A 20414-nucleotide genomic window follows, 5' to 3' on the forward strand; every position below is an offset into this window, starting at 1 on the left:
TTATTTGCATTTTTAAAAAAGGGTCATGAGGTTAATTCCATTGATGAGATTAGATTGATTTCTGTTCATAAGATTGCCTTTTAACAGTGCAACTGACTAGGTTTAAAGGTATGTGATTACAAACATCAATCATTATAAATTAGCATTGAATAACATTAGGAAAGACCTCTCCTCACCAAACTGTTAAGTGTTCTCATTTCCTAAATGTGTTTTGTCTGCAAGTTGTTTCAGCATTCATGTTATTGTGCATTCAGGATCTTTGGTGATTTTTTGTTAAATACATATGAGCATAAGTATAAAACACAGCAGAACCTACGTCTAAACGTGTGGGATTTTGCTGTAGGTAGATGATGGTAAACCAGTTATGCATTTTTCTTCATATAATGTTAGTGAGTAAACTTAAAACATAGTTAATACTAACAGAAACAAAACAGCAAAAAGATTACTATAGCTTACTTTTGTGTTTGTTATTTCTAGAATAGAAAATCTATTAGCTGTGGCATTGACTGGATGTTTTTGTATTTTGTATTTTTTTAAAAGTAACTTTTCAAGTGATAAATCATTTAAATTCTTTGAAATAAGATGTAGTTTAAAATTACTTCATAATATTCCTGCAGAAGCCTTCATGTTGGATTATAATAAACATAAAACCTACCTGAACAGAATATTTATGTCTCTTGTTATTAACTGAGGCTCAAGAAAGATTCATCTTTAAAAAATTAAGATTACATCACATTCCTCTGTAGAAATTTGTAAAACCAAACCTAATAAAACCTTGTTTTATGAACCAAGCAAATGCTTATTCATTGTGGAATGGAATTATTCAAAACTTAAAAGCAAATCATACCTTAAGCCTTCTAAACTTTTTTTGTTCAAAGCATTATCTGAAATGGATTGGAAAATGAATAGAAAATAATTTCCATTACTTTTGAAAGTTGAAATAGGATTATTGTTTAATTATAAAATCAGACCTGTCTGCTTTGGTGCCTACTGTCTTATGTAGCATCATTTATATAAATCAGTAGATAAATGTTCCTGAAGCACCTTGCTGCTGTTAGATTTTTAATTTTTATTTATTTTTATTTTTCCCTTTGAATTAATATTGGGTCCTGACAACTGCATGAACAAGTCCCCAAAGTGGTTTTTTGTGTGTGCAAGATTTCACAAGAGTTGAATGACTGGCCTAAGGACCCCCAGCTAGTGTTGAACCTAAGACAGAACAGGACATCTCCCAGTTTCTAGCCTGATGCCTTAACCACTGTGACAAGCCCACCACTCTTGTTGAAGGCTATCCTGTTCTTTTACAGCATTATTGGAAGAAAATGTTTTGAACATTCAGGCTGCATCTCTTTTCTTTTAGCAATTTCAACAGAGAACAGTTCAGCTTGCTTTTTGCACAGGATATGTTTGTGGATGACCACCATATTTCCCCTTAGTTTTGTCTTTGCAAGATAAACATCCCTACTTTTAACTGTTACCCCTATGGCTTGCTTTATAAATTCCTTATCATTCTGGCTTCTCCATTCTCTTAGAAGGGGTAGCCCAGGACAGTACTTGATATTACCTCCATGGGTTAACCAGTGCAGAGTATAATGCAACTGGACATCATGCTTTCTTTTCATATTGTTCATCCTTGTTTGGGTGGTGATCTACTCTCATTCTTTCCCAGGTATTTCTTTATACACACTTGAATTACTGTTTTGAATGGATTTCAACAGATACACTGTCTTGATTTTAAATGGAAGTATGGAGAAGAAGAGGATTGACTCAGGAAACAAATCTAACATTATTAACTGTGTTCAATCTAAGTATAGTATATAAAATCATATATTGCAATGTCCTACCTGTCAATACTTCAGCTTCAACCATAACAATACAAGAGCACAAAATAGATACAAACTCAAGGTAAACCGCACCAAACTTGATTGCAGGAAATACGACTTCAGCAACAGAGTGGTCAATGTCTGGAATACTCTACCTAACTCTGTGGTTTCTTCCCCAAACCCCAAAAACTTTAACCTTAGACTGTCTACTATTGACCTCACCCCTTTCCTAAGAGGTCTGTAGGGGGGGCGTGCATAAGCGCACCAACGTGTCTACCATCCCTGTCCTATTGTTTCTTTTTTTCTTATTTGTATTCATTTCATGTATTCATAACTATGTTTATACTTATACCTGTTATCTAATAATCACTCAACAAAATAAAATAAATAAATAAATAGTTCTGTTTCTTTTCTCCTGTGCATTCCTTAAAGCTTCCTCTCCTACAAAAAGGTAAAGTTCTGTTTGGAGCAAATTACATTCCTAGTGCACATCTATGACACTAGACTATGACAGTTTTCCTTTATGTATCTTATGTCAGTGCTCTCTGAGTTTGGTTGTTTTCTTGTTGACATTTTCTTATCCAAACTAGGTAACACCATCAGTGCTAGTGAGGAGTGGGGCTTGCTCTCCATTTTCCCCCCTAGTGGCTTGCCCTGTCAGTGTGGATGGGAGTGGTCTAGGAAATTCTTTGGTTGGGCTTTTTATTGCTTGTTTGCCAGTTCCTTGATGTTCCCTGATGTTAATCTTGGAGTTAATCTATGCTCAGATGGGTCTTGATTGCTGATGGAGAAGTGTTTTGATCTTTTTATTCCCTTTTTGGCTTACTAGCACTGACTCCAAAAGGTGTTTTTCCAAACAGCAATTAGGCTGTCTGGTTTTTTTTTCCTTTGAAAATGTTTTGCTTCTCACCCAAGGAGCTTCTTCAGTGCTCACTGAATGGTGGCGAATATAATAATATATGTAGTTGATGTAATGAAATGTCTGCAAGAAAACAACCAAAACAACGAAGCACAAAGAACATCAAGGACATCTCCTTTCAACCCTGAGCTATAAATATTCTCCTTTATTGTACAGCATTGTTTGATTTTCTTATAAAGGCAGTGAATAGTTACCAGCACATGAAATCTCTTCCCATTTTCAAATCTGATTAAGAATGGGCAATGTTGCAACTCCAGATAGTGTAAGTCTGATGTTTCTACCATCTTTTTCTGCTAGTTGTGATTGCTAAGAGCAGAACATCCATACAATAGGCAGCTGTGTTCACTTTTAATTATCTTAAACCTTGTTTTATTTCACCTTACTGTAGCAAAGAAACAGTAGTTGTCTAGATGCATATTATACATTAGAGCAATGCTTTGGATTCAAACAGGAAAATTTCCTCTGAATGTGCTGAATGCCCTTATAGTAGCTGTGTTTTCTTGGGATGACATAATTAGTGTGCCTGTGTGCATTCTGATACACCTTTTCTCCTTTTGTATTCCTAGCGCTGCACACCCTTAATATTCATACTGCCAAAACTAAATAAATGATGTTTTAACTTTGGGTACTGTCCTAGATACTTCACCAATATATTCCAGTAAAAAGTAAAGACTGGAATAATGTGGAGATACAGGGTAGCCCACTTGCTTCCTTAGAGACGGGCCTGGTACTTTGGATACTTGCTGTTCAATGAGTCAGGAGCCTTCTGGGCTCATTCTCTTGTGTTTTTATTTTTGTTTCCTTGCCTATATTGCCAGAAATTGGCTCTGGAAATGCATCCCAACCTGCCAATAAGCAATTGACAGCTGTCAGGTTTTGAAACATAAAAACACAGGACATGGTTATTTACTTCACGGACTCGTTTTTTTATTTAAAAAATGCATTCCGGCCATGTTCCTTTCTCCTTCATTACAGCTTTGATTGCAGTTATGAGCATGTAAGAAGATCGCTTTCTATGTTCTAAAATAACTTGTATAGATTTCTGCAAACAGGTGGCTCTTTCCCCTGCCTTTGTTACAATCCTTAAAGAATCCTTTCTTAACATATGAAACTAGATGTTGCACATATCTTTTTACTACAAGAAGTTAACTAGTTTTATCAAATCTGTACTTTAGGAACATATGTGTGTTAAAACAGAGAATAGACTACTTTAGTGTTTATTTAGAACTGATCAGTAGGTTGGGAGGGGGGGAAGACTGTCCAACCTGCCTACTGTTTGACCAATTAAAATGCATATGCTATTTTAGATGGCTTAAACTTCTACTTTTTGTAGGAAATGACATAGGTTTTTGTTAGCATCTACCTCAAAGGTTCCTAATTTAAGCACAGCCTTGACAGAACATTTTAAAGTGGGAAGTAGTTTCCATTCAGCCTACCCAACCCCTGTCCCTTGAGAATGACAGCTAATTAAGGATCTCTTAAAAATTAAAAACAGATCCGCTTGTCAAGGTAATTGCCAGTAGTTGAAGTGAAACCACAAAAACAGAGTTCAAAATAAATTTTTGAAATAGTTCTCAGGGACTTAGAACTCAAATAATTTCCTGCTTTCTACCTTTGTCATGCACAGTGCTAATTCAGATAAGTAAAAAAAACCTTATCCAAGGTCAGAGAGTCTGTATGATCACAGAATAGCTCCTACTGTTCAGAGGATACTAAGGGTTTAAAAGACAAAAAGATCCCTCCTTATGCCTTGTAGAATAGTTTGCAAACATTTCCCTTCATGATAAGAAAGTACCTCATGTTCCTTGAGGTCCTCTTACCAAATTATCAAAGGCCCATAAGTGTGACAGTCCTCTGCTTTTGAATAAGAAACCCAGAGCACCCACCATATTTGGCACTCTCTGAGCTTGGTTGTTTACTTGCAGATGTTTCATTATCAAATAGAAGAGAATATTTGTAGCTCAGAGTTGAACCTAGTTGGGACATGAAATGTCTGCAAGAAAACCACCAAGCTCAGAGAGCCCCAAGGACACCCCCCCCCCCTCTCCGCAGCTTTTATTGTGAAATGGTAAGTATGCTTAGCTTCCCTCATTGTATCCCATCTTTCACCAAGAAGCAGAGCTTTGCATGCAATTCAGTGCAGGATAATTGTTCATTCTGACAGAAGATACCATTTCACAGATGATGTTACCTGAATGGCTTTGGAAATTCTCCCAAAGGTGCTTTTTTTTTTTTAAAGGGGCAACTGGACTTTCTTGCCTTTCTTTGAAGAAAAGAAAAGCATCCAAGAAGTTTCTTCAGCTCTGACTGGGTGGTGGGGAATGGAAGGATTTAGAATCCTTGGAAGGAATATAGGAGAACAAATCCATCAGTACAAGAATGAGAAGTCCATCTGTTTGTTTTTTTTTAAATAAAGGCCACATTTTGGACAGAAAGGACTGCAGGTTTGAATAAAGGGTCAAAGAGGCCATCTACGTCAAAACTGAACAGTCCTTTTTCAACAGAGGGGGGTGGATATCATCTATCCCCAGTCTACAACACAGTCCTTTCAGCAATTCCAAGGCGGCTTCCATGCCCATTTGCAGCACTCAGGTAACCTTGAGGACACAGATAAGCCTCCAGGTGATCTTAACGATTGTAAATGGATGCAAATTTCCAGCTGCCTGCAGGGAATATAAATATTTCCATTCCTTACCATCCAGTCCGAGTGGAAGAAGCTTCTTGAATGAGAAGTGAAACATCTTCAAAGAAAAATCAGAAAGTCCAGTTGCCTCTTGAAAAAGCACCTTTGGGAAGATGATGTTACTTGGTTTGGTAAAGAAACCTCTCTAAGAAAACCACCAAGCTCAGAGAGCATCAAGAATCTCTCATTATTAATTCTGTTGACTTGTGATTAAAAAATGGGAGTCACAGTCTGTGGATCTCTATCCACATCCTGCTAGGAAAACCAGAGCTATTCAGAATCTCTGTCTTAACCCAGAGGATATAACACGTACAGGTAATCCTTGACATACAACAGTTCATTTAGTGACCCTTCAAAGTTTCAAGGACACTGGAAAAAGTGACTTATGACCATTTTTCTCAGCATCCCCATGGTCACAGGATCAAAATTCAGATGCTTGGCAAATGGTTGCAGTGTCCTGGGGCCATGTGATCCCTTTTGGGAACTTCTGACCAGCAATGGGGAAGCCAGGTTCACTTAACCATGTGACTAACTTAACAAATGTAATGATCCACTTAACAACTGTGGCAAGAAAGGTCATAAAATGGGATGAACTCACTTAGCAAATGTTTCACTTAGCAACCTAAATATTGGGCTCAATTGCGGTCGTAATACGAGGACTAGCTCTATCTTATTTTCACACTGACAGATTTTCTTGAAAGTACAACGATCAGGACAATATCTCATTCTGGAAGAATGCTATAAATTAAACTAAGTTAAAATTAACTGGTAGGATCTCTTTTTTTTCCCCCCACCAGGAAATCTGATCTCTTGACGTACAAAGGTGGAAAAGATTCATATCAGTAACAGAATATTCAAAATTGTTAATAGACAAAAATCTCTACAATATATTAGAGGAAAAGACATTTAATTGACTTTCATTTATTTCACATATTCCGGACTTGTTCAGCTCCCAAGCTTCTATTAAGTCTACTATATAAATTATCCATCCATTATCTCAGGCGTAGAAAGCAACCCCTTTTATGCATCCAACAGAACTTGTAGTAGTAAACAAACTTAACATTTCCATCCTATAAGAAATGAGGCTCTGGCTTGCTACGCATACTCTCCAAATGTCTGCCGCTGGAAATCCCGTCGCAGCCGCTGGAAATCCCGTCGCAGCCTTGCTTCCCTTCGCTTTGAAAGTTCCAGATGCCGATGTTGAACAGCCCATCCTAATGCCAACAGAAGAGGAGAGGCTCGCATTTTACTCCGCTACGACACCATTCGGTGAGGCGAAGGCAGAAAACAACGCCGGTTTCAAAAAACTTTGCATTCATTCACTGAAAAAAAGTTCCTTCTTGAGCGTTTTTTGGCTTGGTTCACTGCTGTCCGGACGGCACATTCGAATACCTTTTGAACTCCCCGATTGGCCAGGGAGGAGCACTCCAAGTAACCCTTCGCACGGATGTCCTTCGCCAGTTGCTTTCCATGCACTGGGCTGATGCAGGTGGTGCTGTGAGGACCTGTGTCCCTTTGGTCGATCTGGGTAGCCACCACCAAAATCGGGATTCGGGGCAGGTGGGTCCTAATCTCCGTCACCCACTTGTTCCTTAAGCTGAGAAAGGAACTGTGATTGGCCACCGAATAGCACATCAACACCACGTCGGCCTGTTGATAGGACAGAGGGCGGATGCTCTTGAAGGAATCGCTGCCAGCGGTATCCCAAAGGCCTAAGCTGATCTGGATGCCATCCAGGTAGACATCCACCCCGGTGTTTTCATAAACGGTTGGCCTGTAAGCATCCGGAAAAGTCTCCGAGATAAAGCGGAGCAGCAAGGCTGTCTTCCCCACGGCAGCATCACCTACCAGAACGCATTTGACCGAATCCAACATGTCCTCTTTCTTCAAGTGGAGTTTCTAAACACCACTCCTAGGAAAGCTTCTCAGGAAATAGAAAATAATAATAATAAAAAAAAATCACCTTGCTAAGGTGACCTGTGGCATTTCTGTCCAAAAAATAAAATCAAATCAAAACCTCCTGCTGTCTTTGGCCACGGTTCCACAATTCACTGAGTCAAAGGAGTTTCCTACAATGGAAAGAAAATACAGTTGGCATTTTAGCAGCAAATCATTTCCCCATTCCATCCCGTTTCATTTTGGCACACACAAATCAAAGCGTACACATTTGTACAAATTAAAACAATATTGTTGATTAATATGTCCACCATGGTGTACATTATATTTAACTACTGGAAGATAATACATTAAAAGATCTGATTTTCTTGATTTAACACAAATGCTAAATACTCAGAGGACTTAAAATGGAAACAGATAAGCCCAAACCAATTAACAACTGACAATCTGACACCTAGAGCACTGTAAATCTATGAGTTAAGATTAAGGTTGGGAAGGTTACATTTAAAAGCACAATTCGCAATGGAAGTGGACTAGATGCTGTCTCACTCAATTCAACCTGCTTTGCAGAGTTGTTTTTCCTGAAGAATTACAAGTTATAACCTCTTTTGAATTCCTTTGAGGAGAAGCAGAGTATAAATCTGTCAAATTGGGATCCAATTGCCAACCAAAATGATAATGAATCTCTATTAAAAACAATGGAATGGCAGGCTTTGGCGATTGAAAACAGGACCATAGAAATACTTGGTCAACCTGTGTGCAGTAGTAGCTTTGATAGCGACATAGTGACCAGATCAACATCAACAAATAAATTTGTGAGTGAGATCTGAAGATGACCTGTATCCAACATTATCTCCTGTCACATTATTTTTTGCTACTTCCAGAGAGAGAAAAAGCAGATCTTTTATTTCAAAAGCTCAGCCATGCTTCTTATGAGGAAATAATAACAAAGAACATTCCCCTGCCAGAGATCAGGTCTAGCTGAGATCCGAGAAACTGCAACGAAAGCAGTTGACAGTAAAAGAGCAACGAACCTACCCGTTTTATTTTATTTTTCCACAGTTCCCCAGTGCCTGTTCCTCGTAGCTAAAAAACAGGGCCTCTAGTTGTTAAGCAAGCCGCTTCCCTTCTCTTGCTTAAGGTGCCCTAAAATTCAGATAGAATCAAAGATGCCAACCAAACCACAGAGCAGATCAACTGTCAACTGCAGTAGAAACACAGCTTGTTACGGGCACAGTTGTATCCCTCTGTAAACAGTGCTGGTTGCCTCCATATTGTATTTTTTGGGTAAACTCTCTCCCCCAAGGTGCCTGAACCGAACCTGTCATATTCTACAATGTATTTTGTACAATCGATAAGCCTGAAACCCAGTTTGTGTCCTTTTCAGTCAACCTGTTTGCTCTTTTGCTTTCCAATCTCTCAGGATTTTAAACTTGAGCATGTAAATATTTATAACTTGAGTATCACACAGCACCAGCTGGATTTGGCATACCGTTAATCTGTTTGCTTCAGAAGGAGGAAGTTGCATCTTACCTACGGTACAATTGCCTTATTTTGTGGATTTTTTTTTTTTTTTTTTAGTAAGGCCAAGCTGAGAAAAAGAAGCAAAAATTTAAATCCATTTTGTTTTCTCCATTCACCTTCTTACCTGAGGAGCTCTCGATCCCAATATGATGCCACTGAGAATTTCTTTTTCTTTTTCTGTTGCTGCTATTCCTGTGGAAGACAGATTTTCGACATCTCCTAGACAGCTTCCAATCTCTGGCTTTTCCCCTGACTTCTGCTTGATGGTATTTATGAGGTCATCTTTGCAACAGTAGGCATTTCCTGGTTGGTGAGAAATACAGACAAATGGTTCAGAATACTTAGAAAAAGCCTGAGCTATCCAGACAGGCAAACGCTCCTTAAAATCTCCATTTTGTGACTAGTTTGTATTTCGCCAGAGCTGAATCACACAATTGGTGGTGGTTGTTTTCAATCTCGGGTACTTAAAAATAAATAGCTTGGAGCAAATTGTCTCACAGGGTCACTTCCCCATTTGTGACTGATTGGTAATTTTTAAAGTAACAGAAAGAGAAAAATGTTCTTAAAAACTAGATCAGGGGTGTCCAACCTTGGCAACTTTAAGACTTGTGGACTTCAACTCCCAGAATTCCTCAGCCAGCAAAGCTGCCAAGGTTGGACACCCCTGAACTAGATGATAACTGTACATTTAGTGAATCACTGAATAAAAAAGGTGACCAGATGTTTGTCCTGGTTTGTCCTTTCCCCCCCTCTAATCTGACTTTTAAGAAATGCCTCACAGGACTCAAGAGCCAAGTCCATTGTTGCATCTGAAATAGAAGTCCGTTTCTGCATCATAGAGTGGATGTCCTTTTTAAAAGAGTCTTAATTGTTTTAAAACATGCAGAAATTATGGCAAATGCCAATAAATTTAAAAAAAACTAAAAAAGGAAAAAAGGACAAAAACTCCTTCCATCCATCCATCTATCCAACATCCATATTTATATTTGGTTGAATATGAATATATATATATATATCTCATATATATATATATATAAAAATATATATATATATATATATATATATATATATATATATATATATATATATATATATATATATATATATATGTGTGTTTGTGTGTGTGTGTGTGTGTGTATGCATGTATGTGTATATATATATATATATATATATATATATATATATATATATATATATATATATATATATATATATATATATATATATATATATATATATATATATATATATATATATATATATATATATCAACCAAATATTCTTTTCATTTCCCAAACCACATGAATAAATATATGTATATTCAACTAAATGAGGACAGTGATAAGCGAGCTCAGATCCAATGGGTAAGTCTCCCTATCGTTATTTTATGTTTATGTGTCTACCATTATTCTCCAATATTTCCATTATTTGTTTATTAATTTGAACACCACCCATCTATCTCGCAATTTGAGGCAACTCTCAGTGGGTTTTTATTTATTGAGTTTATGCTTGCCATCTCACATTTCAAGGCAATCAAATATACCTGTGTGGAATTAATCTCATCTTAAATTCATCAAAGTATATCTACCACTCCTTAAGACTTGTTCAAATAGGGCTTTCCAATTCAAAAGTTCACGGAAATGACGAATATTCACCTTTGCAACACTCTTAAGGTATCTGTAAAAAATACTGTGGATTTGGAATAATCCCAGATACTTATCACTGCTAATACAGGAGCTATTATCTTGCAGAGCTAATTCAGAAGTTGCACTGTGCTCAGAAGTTTTGACTAAATTATTGCCAATTCAAAGTTTTGGACAAGGCAAATTCCTCAGACGATGAAAACTTGAATTTCAATAAGCTGATCTGAAGTATCAATGTTCTTATTAGTTTGTGAAGGGATTTAATTGCAATTTTTGAATTGGAATTATTCTACAGGAATAATATAATGCAGCTTAATTCATAAAGGTCAGAATTTAAGAATGATTTACATCTAATAATGCTGGAATTACAAATGAATTTTGACTGAAAAAGAAACCAAACTCCTGCCAAAATTCCAAAGGCTCATATTATAGATTTTCACTTGGACCCATAAAGGTTGTTGAATTGGATCACTGGATTCCATAAATAAATAAAAATAAAAATACATGCCTGCCGATAAAACCTAACACCAGGAACGTTAAAACGCCTATCATCGTATGAAATCTATAGTTTAGATAAAATCTGGAGGTTTTGTCCTTGCTGTAAAAATATAATAATTGATCATGTCCCAGAATAGTTCTGTGCTCCAGCCAAAGCTGACTGAAGATGTAAGTATTGATTGAAGATGTAAGTATTGATTCTGTTCCCTTCAGACTAATTTTAACCGAAGCTATTTTTTTTCCCCATGCGTAAAACTACCTATCTCTCTCTGACAAAGTAACCACTTTTCTGGGATCCCCAAAGCAGTTTCCCTACTGCTCTTCCAATAAGAGCAATTGTGTCATACTTTCTGCTGAGTGGTCACCGAAGTGGAGGATATCAAATATATTCATAAGTTTCAATATGTCTCAATATTGTAGACGCTCGGTTTGATAATAAACTACCATCGCTGCAGTAGCCCAAGACATTGTGGCTTGAGACAGGGGTGCGCATACCGGCAAAACATGAGTCTTGTTGCCTGTGGGGCTCCTGAGCCAGACCACAAATGTGAGTTAGTGTACGATCAAGCAGCCAGATGGATGTTTAGAGAGGTCATCTTATTTACATATTTGGGATTATTTGCATGCCATTTCTTTTCATCCGGGCATAACAAATACAAGTTGACTTACAACAGTTCATTTAGTGGCCATTCAAAGTTATGAGGGCAGTGAAAAAAGTGACATATGACCATTTTTCACACTTATGACCTTTGTAGCTTTGCCATGATCATGTGATAGAAATTCAGATGCTTGACAACTGGTTCATACTTATGACTGTTTATTTAGAAAATTAATATAATTGCCCATTCGCAGCAATTTTAAGTGTTAAAATAGCTATAAGATCAAGTCAACTGTGCCCTCATACCTCAAATTCCCACTCCAAAAACAGTTAATTAAGACTCTATCCTTCCTTCCCTATTCCTTTAACTTCTGCCCTTCGCTAAACATGATTTTCACCCTCTTCTGCTAACCCTCAGATTAAATGTTTACCCTTCTTTATACTGAGATCCAGCTATTATATCTTTGACCCAAATAAGCCGCCATTGCTCCCTCTGAAATATTGGGGATTTGGAAATAAATTACTGAACTGTGTAGGTGCTTTTCTTTACTAAAAGATCTCAATATAAGTGGGTTTCAAATTAATGGCGTTCAAACTGCACAGATCAAAGCAGTGGTGAGATTCATTTTTTTTTACTACCGGTTCTGTGGGCATGGCTTGGAGGGCGTGGCAGGGGGAGAATGCTGTAAAATCTCCAGTCAGAGGTGGTATTTGCTGGTTCTCAGAACTACTCAAAATTTCCACTACTGGGTCTCCAGAACTGGTCAGAACCTGCTGAATACCACCTCTGGGTCAAAGGTATCCACATATTTAAGTATCCTTCCCAGTCCTATACTTCCTGGACACACCAAATTCAGGGAACTTGTCCAAAGAAAATTAGAAGACAGGGCTTTTTCTGCAGTGGCCCCTGCTCTGTGGATGATCCTCCCATCAGAATGTAGAAACGCACCCAATCCTGCTGGTTTATTGCAAGACTTTAAAAAGTTGATTGTGGACCCAGGCCTGGGGCCCAGAGGGTGGTAAGGGCCCCACTTTTTGGCTTTACTGATGGTTGATTAACTATCATGGCCACTGTATTGATTTATATTTTGTATGTTTTTAACAGTTTCAGCTGTTCTATAATTCTAGAATCATAAGATGCCCAGGCAGAAGGCAGCTATAGAAATCGAATGAATGAACGAACAAGACCAGTGTTTAGAAAAGCAGGCCAACCTTTTGTATTTTACTTAGAAATGTAAGTGCCGGTATAAACATCCAGGCCTCGTCCTAAGAAGGCAGGTGGTGGATTGAAACCTTAACCATAATATATCTGTGGAGATTCTCAGTCCTCCAGGTCATGATTGTCCTAAAGTTGTCCCATGTTTTCAAGAGGCAACTGGACTTTCTGTTTTTTTTCTTTGAAGAAGTTTCGCTTCTCATCCATGAAGCGAGCTGAAGAGCTGAAGACATTTGAACAGAACCAACCAACCAAAGCTGTAGAAGCTTCTTGGATGAGAAGCGAAATGTCTTCAAACAAAAACCAGAAAGTCCAGTTGCCTCTTGAAAAAAGCACCTTTGGGACTTAACCACAGTAGCTCCCAATTCAATTCCAAGACTAGGATATCTCTTTGATAGGGATATATATTTCTCAAGCACAAGTCACCCCATACTTTATGCATGCATGCCTGCAGTTGATCTAACCCTCTCAATGCTTGTAGACTCCAGGTGGCATATAGCCTCAATAGGAACACAGTTATTGGGATGGTGATTTGCACCCTGATTTCAAAGGAGGTTGAAACTCTGGGAGTAACATTTTTGGATGCATCGTTTTTAATCAGACCTGTTTGGGCTCCAAAGCTGAGCAAGGCCGACTCGCTTCTTACGAGAAAGACTAACTGGAAATTCTAAGCTGCAAGCTAAACCAGTAAATTGGAAAAAGGAGGGGGAAGAGGACAGTGGCAATCTATTTTTATTACAGTGCCAAGAAACAAAAACAAGGTAGTCCTCAATTTGCAAGAGTTCCCTTAGTGACCATTCAAAGTTACAACAACACCGAAAAAAATGACTGATGACCGTTTTTCACACTTACGCCCATTGCAGCACCCCCATGGTCATGTGGATTTACATTTGAATACTTGACAACTGACTCACATTTATGACAGTGTCCCAGGGTCATGACCTTCTGACCAGCAAAGTCAATGGGGAAGCCAGATTCACTTAACCACCGGGTGACTAATTTAACACCTGCAGTGATTCACTTAACAAATGTGGCGAGAAAAGTCCTAAAGTGGGGCAAACAAAGGCCTCACTTAGCAACATAAATTTTGGGCTCAGTTGTGGTCATAAGTTGAGGACTACCTGGATGGTTGAGTGACCCTTGAGGGTAGCTTGACCTTAAATGGATAGCAACTTTTGGTTGTGTGTGTGTGTGTATGTGTGTTACTGATTTAAATACATTTTGAAGTGTAAGGCGAAACTAGTATAGAGTATAATGCAACATATTTATACCTTGCCTTTCAGTGCTGGTTCACAAAACAGCTCAAAAACATCAATGTTATAAGAACCTAAATGATTAAGAATTTGCTTCCTGGACAAACATTTACCATTTGTGATCCCAATGCATTTTCACAGTGCGTTTTTTTTTTTTTAAATAAAAAACAGAAAATACAGAAGAAAAGGCAAAATGGTGCACAATATCACTTCTTTAGTAATAGAACCAGGACTTCTTAATCTAAAAGAAACTTCAACTGACCAATCGTAAACCTTCAATAAGTAAATAAAAACCTGCTTTCCCCCCCACAACACTGTAGCTTTGAATGTTCATTGAATGAGGCAGTTGATAAGCAAAGACTACCTCCATTGCACAAAAAGACTTCTTGCCTGTTACTACAAGGCCATGAAAACACACACACGCACACACACACACTTTTTTTTAAAGTTCAACTCCCTCAGGGTTTTTCCACCAGTTCTTCAGGCTCAGATTAATACAGATAACAGATAACAGATAATCAAAGTTGGAAGGGACCTTGTAGGTCATCTAGTCCAACCCCCCGCCCAAGCAGGAGACCTTACACTATTTCTGACAAATGGCAGTCCAATCTCTTCTTGAAATTCTCAAGTGATGGCACTCCCACAACTTCCAAATGAAAGTTGTTCCATTGGATTGATTGTTCTCACTGTCAGAAAGTTTCTCCTTATTTCCATGTTGAATCTTTCCTTCTTCAGTTTCCATCCATTATTTCTTGTCTGGCCTTCAGGTGCTTTAGAAAATAAGCTTGACCCCTTCCTCTCTGTGGCAGCCCCTCAAATATTGAAATATTGGAAGACCGCTATCATGTCTCCCCTGGTCCTTCTCTTACAAGACTAGCCAAGCCCAGTTCCTGCAACTGTTCATTGTATGTTTTAGCCTCCAGTCCTCTAATCATCCCGGTTGCTCTTTTCTGTACATTTTCTAGAGTCACAACATCTTACAACAGTACTTCCGCAGAAGGAGGCTCAAGTTGATCTGAATCACTTCTCACTCTATTCAATTTGACTATAATTTAACTCTGGTTAAATTATACAATTGTTTGATGTCTATGGAGATTCTCGGTCATCCAGGTCATGGTTGTCCCAAAGGTGCTTTTTCAAGAGGCAACTGGACTTTCTTGTTTTTCCTTGAAGACATTTCGCTTCTCATCCAAGAAGCTTCTTCAGCGCTGACTGGATGGTGGGGAATGGAAAGATTTATAGTCCTTGCAGACAGCTGGTCATTTGCATTCTTTTAGAGAGACTTGGAGGCCACTTGGAGGTTTATCTGTGTCCTCAGGGTCACCTGAGTAGTGCAAATGGACGTGGAGCCTTCTTGGAACTGCTGAAAGAAGGCTTCACACCCATTTGCGCTACTCAGGTGACCCTGAGGACACAGATAAACCTCCGAGTGGCCTCAATGACTCTCTGAAAACAATGCAAATGACCAGCTGTCTGCAAGGACTATAAATCTTTCCATTCCCCAGCATCCAGTCAGAGCTGAAAAAGCTTCTTGGGTGAGAAGCAAAACGTCTTCAAAGAATATCAAAAAAGTCTAGTTGCCTGTTGTAAAAAGCACCTTTGGAAGTTATGCATTCTTCATTCATTGGCATTATTTGTATATCCCTTCGCATAAAATGATATGGAACCATCTAGGATCAGCCTTCAAAACAATAATCAAAATGCTCAATGGGCTCATATAAAGCAGAGGTCTGATTCTCACGGCCCGTGGACCAATTGCGGCCCGCAGGACAATATCCTGTGGCCCCCACTCTGATATGAAAGTATAATATTAGTGTATAATATAAATATAAATTATAATATAAAGTATAATATTATGCGGCCCAGCCTCACCCAGCCTCTGCCTCCAGCGGCCCCCAGGTAAATTGTGTTTGAGACCCCTGATATAAAGCATACATTAAAATGGATGGGAGACACTAATTAAACTATGTTTCTGTCCATTATTACCATTCACTCAGGGAAGACCAAGGAGTTCCAACCACATAAATCCAAAGGACAGATGCCACCAGAGAGAAGGCCTCTCTGGAAATGATTACAAGATGATAATCATCGTGTCCTGGCAACCCCAGTAAAAGCTCTCAGGTGGCCTTAGGGGATAAGCAAATTTAAAGCAATTACTAGCTAGGGTTTCTGCTCCCATGTTCCTCGTGGCTTGATGTGCCAATGACTTTGCATCTCGCCCAGCAGCAAGTTGGAAACCAAGTGTAGGTTCTCTACCTTGTAGCTTCTGAATCAGAAGTCCCCTATAGAAAGTACAGCTAGTCCTCAACTTACGACCATAACTTACGACCAAAATTTATGTTGTTAAGTGAGTTTTGCCCCATTTTACGACTTTTTTTTGGGGGGGACACCTTTGTTAAGCGATTAAATTAGTAACCCGGTTATGAAGGGAATCTCGTTTCCCCGTTTATTTTGCTTGTCAGGAAGTTGCCAAAGAGGATCGCATGACTGCAGGACACTGCAACTGTCATAAGTGTGGAGCCAGTTGCCAAGCGCCTGAATTTTGATAGAATGACCTTGGGGAGGCTACAATGGTCATGTGTCTCAGAAATGGTCATAAGTCCCTTTTTTTCATTGCCGTTGTAACTTCGAACGGGTCACTAAACCAACTGTTGTAAGTTGCAACGACCAAGACTACCAGAATTTGATTGCAAAAAAAAACCCACAGCCCCAGCTGAGAACTAGGGTGGCAGCCGATACATTATAGAAAACTCCTTGCTGCCCTCTAGTGGTTGTCTGGATTTTTTCCTCACTCAGATCTGGAATTCCTGCTGTCATCGAAATGTGAGGTCAGCAATGGATAAAGGTAGTTTAGATTTCCCCATCCTCCAGGGTCCAGCCAAAGTTCACGAAGGGCACTTGTGGTCACAGAGATATCTTGATAAAGACTCTTAAGCGGCTTGGTAAACTCTGTCATCTGGTCCTTAGCAGCATTGAATAACGTTGAAACAAACCAACTGATGCTTCAACAGTCCAAGTCCCCTTTCTGAATTTGGTTTCAGAGTGTGGCTTCACATTCAGCCTCGGTCTGATGCTAATTTGGTTAGGGTTTTCCGCCGCGTTGCACCACGATGTGTCAAAAGAATTTGAATACGGTCCAAATAGCTCTGTCCTAGGCTCCTGGCCCAGAACCTGAATAATTGTCTTCCAAGCCTATCTGCCAGGTATGAGTGGCAGCACATTTGTTCTCTTTTGAAGCAGAAATCCATAAAGGTACCATTTTTCTGAATATTGCTTCTGTTCTGATTAAGAACTATTTCCCACTTTCTGCCTTTGTTCTCATGTGCGTCTACCACCAGTGATTCCAAAATCCCCAAATTGGGTATCTATCTGGATAGAAATCCTAGCAATCCCATTTCATCTGGAAACACCTGGAAAAAAGACCTAAAGCTAGTGTAAATTACACAATGCGTTCATTTCCACCAGTCCTGGTTAACAAACTGTTAGGAAGTTATCAAAGTTTCTGGACCATTTTCACCAACATCTACTCCTGTAACTCAACAATAATTCAGAGTAAAATACAGTTATAGTTTTGACTTCCTTTGGGGGAATATCTAGGCTTAATCTTAGCTAGAATTAATCCATAATCTATTCTGATTAATTTGGATTCTGTGTCTCTGGTTCCATGGACATATTTTCTGTATGAATACATTTAGATTCATTAACTGTGATCAATTTCAATGAATCTGCTGCAAGATTAGATGCAAAACTTGGCCCAGGTTTTCATTATCCATTTGAAGTAAAGCCACCATTTCAAATGGAAAGGTAAGATGATAATAGAGACTAACATTTTGGCAGATTTTTATGTTGTTGTGTGTAGTTTCATAAATGGTTTCAAATAATCGTTGGTGAATGCTTGCTTAAAAACCAGCATTTCTCTGTTTTTTTAAACATATTCACAAACAGTAATAAAATATGTGCACTTTACATTAAAAATATGCCCCAAGATTTGTTATTGCCGTCTATGACTTTTTTCCCCTTGAATTCTAGCTTTTATAAACCTTTGAAGGTCCACTCCTTCAAAAGATTGCATTCTTTCCCCTCTCTGGTTAGATCTGGTCTGCAATTCTGAATTTCCATCAGATGATAGCAAACACCTATAGAAGGGGATATTTGTAGGTCAGGGTTAAACTGTGGGGTCCTTGGTGCTCTCTGAGCTTAGTGGTTTTCTTGCAGACGTTTCATGACCCAACTAGGGAACATCTTCAGTGCTAGAAGGGAGGGTTTGCTCTCTGATTATATCCAGTAGCTTGCCCTGTCCATTTTGGTGGAGGTAACTCCTTGGTAGTTTCTTGATTGTTCGTGTTGTTTACTGGGATTGTTCATCTGAGCTGGTAGTTCCTTGATTAGAGTACTGTTGGTATTGTTTGTTTGTCAGGTGTTAATCTTGGTGTTAATCTCTGCTTATTTGGTTGTTGATTGTTGGCCAGAGGTGCTCTGGTCCTTTTATTTCCATTTAGCTTTTCCACTGCTGTTCTGAATCAAGTCTAAAGGTTATTTATCTTTATGTGCCTGTTGGTGACTGATTTGTTGGGAGTGCCAGGCTTCCAGATATTCTCTAGCACTTTTGGATTTAACTTGCTCTGGGATGCTCACAGTTTACCAGTTGAAACTATGGTTAAATCCGACCACGTGTAGCCATGCATTATCTGGCCACAGCAAAGAACTAGAGATTTCCATTTCTCTTAGCCATCATCTAGCGTTTGTCCAGATTTCGTAGCCCAGATACGGTATTGCTACTGGCAATCTGTATGATATCACCTCTCTTCCTGTCTTCATAGTTTTGTTCTCAAAATCTTCTTTTCCTATGAACAAACCAATCTACTGATTGTGTAGGTGTAGATACACAAAATAACACGATTTTCCTGTGGATAAGGGGAACAAACCTCCTGTGTCAAGCAAAGGACTGGGCTAGTTGAGCCAGCCTTGGGGTTAAGACTGGGTTAAGGTAGAACTTTCTCTACCCCAGAGATTTTGTGATTCTATGTTTTTTGCCCTCAAGGCCTTCTCCCCATGGAAATACGGTCTGTTGAACTGATAAGAACATCCCTTGCCAAACTATATTTCTGTCTTAAGAGCTTCAGGGCCCTGAACTTAACGATTGGGTGGCTTCTCTGCTGAGAAGTAATTGAAATGAATTGTAAGAAAAACAACACTGGAACACATGTCAACTCTTTCATGCCCCATTGATTTCAGCAGGAGCACTGAAGCTTGTCATTAACCAACCCAATATCCAAACACGAAAGAAAGAAAGAAAGAAAGAAAGAAAGAAAGAAAGAAAGAAAGAAAGAAAGAAAGAAAGAAAGAAAGAAAGAAAGAAAGAAAGAAAGAAAGAAAGAAAGAAAGAAAGAAAGAAAGAAAGAAAGAAAGATGAAAAAGGAAAAAGAAAAAAAGAAGGAAAGAAAACTTACCAAATCGAGGCTGCTGAGCATGGTCCCTTGCAAAGGCTGGTAGCAGTCTGTGTGAGAAGGCAGTCAAGGAAAGCTGCGTTGTCCTTTCTTCCTAAGTCTAGTGGGTGACAATCTTTAAGCTCCAAGAACGAAGAAACTCCAACCGAGTGAGCTAGTTTTCAAAAAGCACCTCTGGAGTTCAGGAGCTTTGTCCATGGTCAAAGCAGCAGCAGCAGTAGCTGATGCAAAAAGACCAACAACAAAAAAAAGGGGGGGGGCATCCAAAAAAGGGGGGGGCATCCGCTTGAGTCAGTTTCCTGGGGCGTTCCGGCTCTGCCTGTGTGGGTTTCCCTGTGGTGGGTTATGCATCGGCTCAGGAGGATCGAGAAAACAAGAGCGCAGCTGCCCACACTCAACGGGGAGGTTAGCCTGCCGCGAGACGGAACGAAAGAGCCGGATTTCAAACAAGTTGAGGAACAACCACCAACGATCCCGTTCATTTATTCATTTCGGCGCTGTGGTTTAACATTTTAAAAGTTATAAAATAAGATACAAAATACAAAAGTAAATCGGAAAACAGCGGGGAGGAAGACGGGGAAGAGAAGTGAGGAAGGGTAAGAAAAAGAAGAAGAAACGTTGACTTCCGACTCTTTCAGTTGCAGTAACCTGAGGCATTAACATCGAATCACAACTTTTTGGTTTTTTTTTTTTCATAATAATACAAACAAGCCGTTTCTATAAGGAGCTTCAATCTAATTGGTAAAACCCAAAATCCAAGTTTCATTTTTTTTCCATGTCAAGCACGAAGTTCAAAAGCGGTTTCCATGTGAAAACAACAGTACTTATGTTCTTTTCTTTAATCAGAATAGTCGATTTTGCCATTTCAACCAATTCCATCAGCTTCTGCAACCATGGTTGGAATCAAAGTGTCC

At 38.9% G+C, this 20414-nt stretch overlaps 1 protein-coding gene across 2 annotated transcripts; it reads right to left on the reverse strand.

Annotated features, from left to right (window-relative positions):
* Positions 1 to 6318: 6318 nt before the first annotated feature.
* On the reverse strand, positions 6319 to 19765 carry RHOH (ras homolog family member H). Of its 2 annotated transcripts, XM_087965819.1 has the most exons (4): positions 19504 to 19765; positions 8970 to 9148; positions 6818 to 7494; positions 6319 to 6639 (listed from the first exon to the last, which is right to left on the reverse strand). In XM_087965819.1, the coding sequence occupies exons 3-4, from the start codon at positions 7298 to 7300 to the stop codon at positions 6496 to 6498; spliced, it is 627 nt and encodes a 208-aa protein (XP_087821945.1). In that variant the 5' UTR covers positions 7301 to 7494; positions 8970 to 9148; positions 19504 to 19765; the 3' UTR covers positions 6319 to 6495. The 2 variants fall into 2 exon arrangements, with proteins under 2 accessions (XP_087821945.1, XP_026531115.1); XM_026675330.2 differs by having other exon boundaries at positions 6583 to 7494.
* Positions 19766 to 20414: the final 649 nt, after the last annotated feature.

Source organism: Notechis scutatus, chromosome 4, assembly GCF_049901735.1.
Source record: "Notechis scutatus isolate UNSWTSFEM ecotype Mainland chromosome 4, rNotScu1.2, whole genome shotgun sequence".
Taxonomy (NCBI): domain Eukaryota; kingdom Metazoa; phylum Chordata; class Lepidosauria; order Squamata; family Elapidae; genus Notechis; species Notechis scutatus.

Excerpts from the sequence above, each read along its gene's own strand:
- RHOH (XM_087965819.1), bottom strand. The coding sequence starts at position 7,300 with ATGTTGGATTCGGTCAAATGCGTTCTGGTAGGTGATGCTGCCGTGGGG. Across the intron at positions 6,640-6,817 it reads CCAATCGGGGAGTTCAAAAG|GATGGGCTGTTCAACATCGG; the intron begins GTATTCGAATGT and ends TGTTGGCATTAG.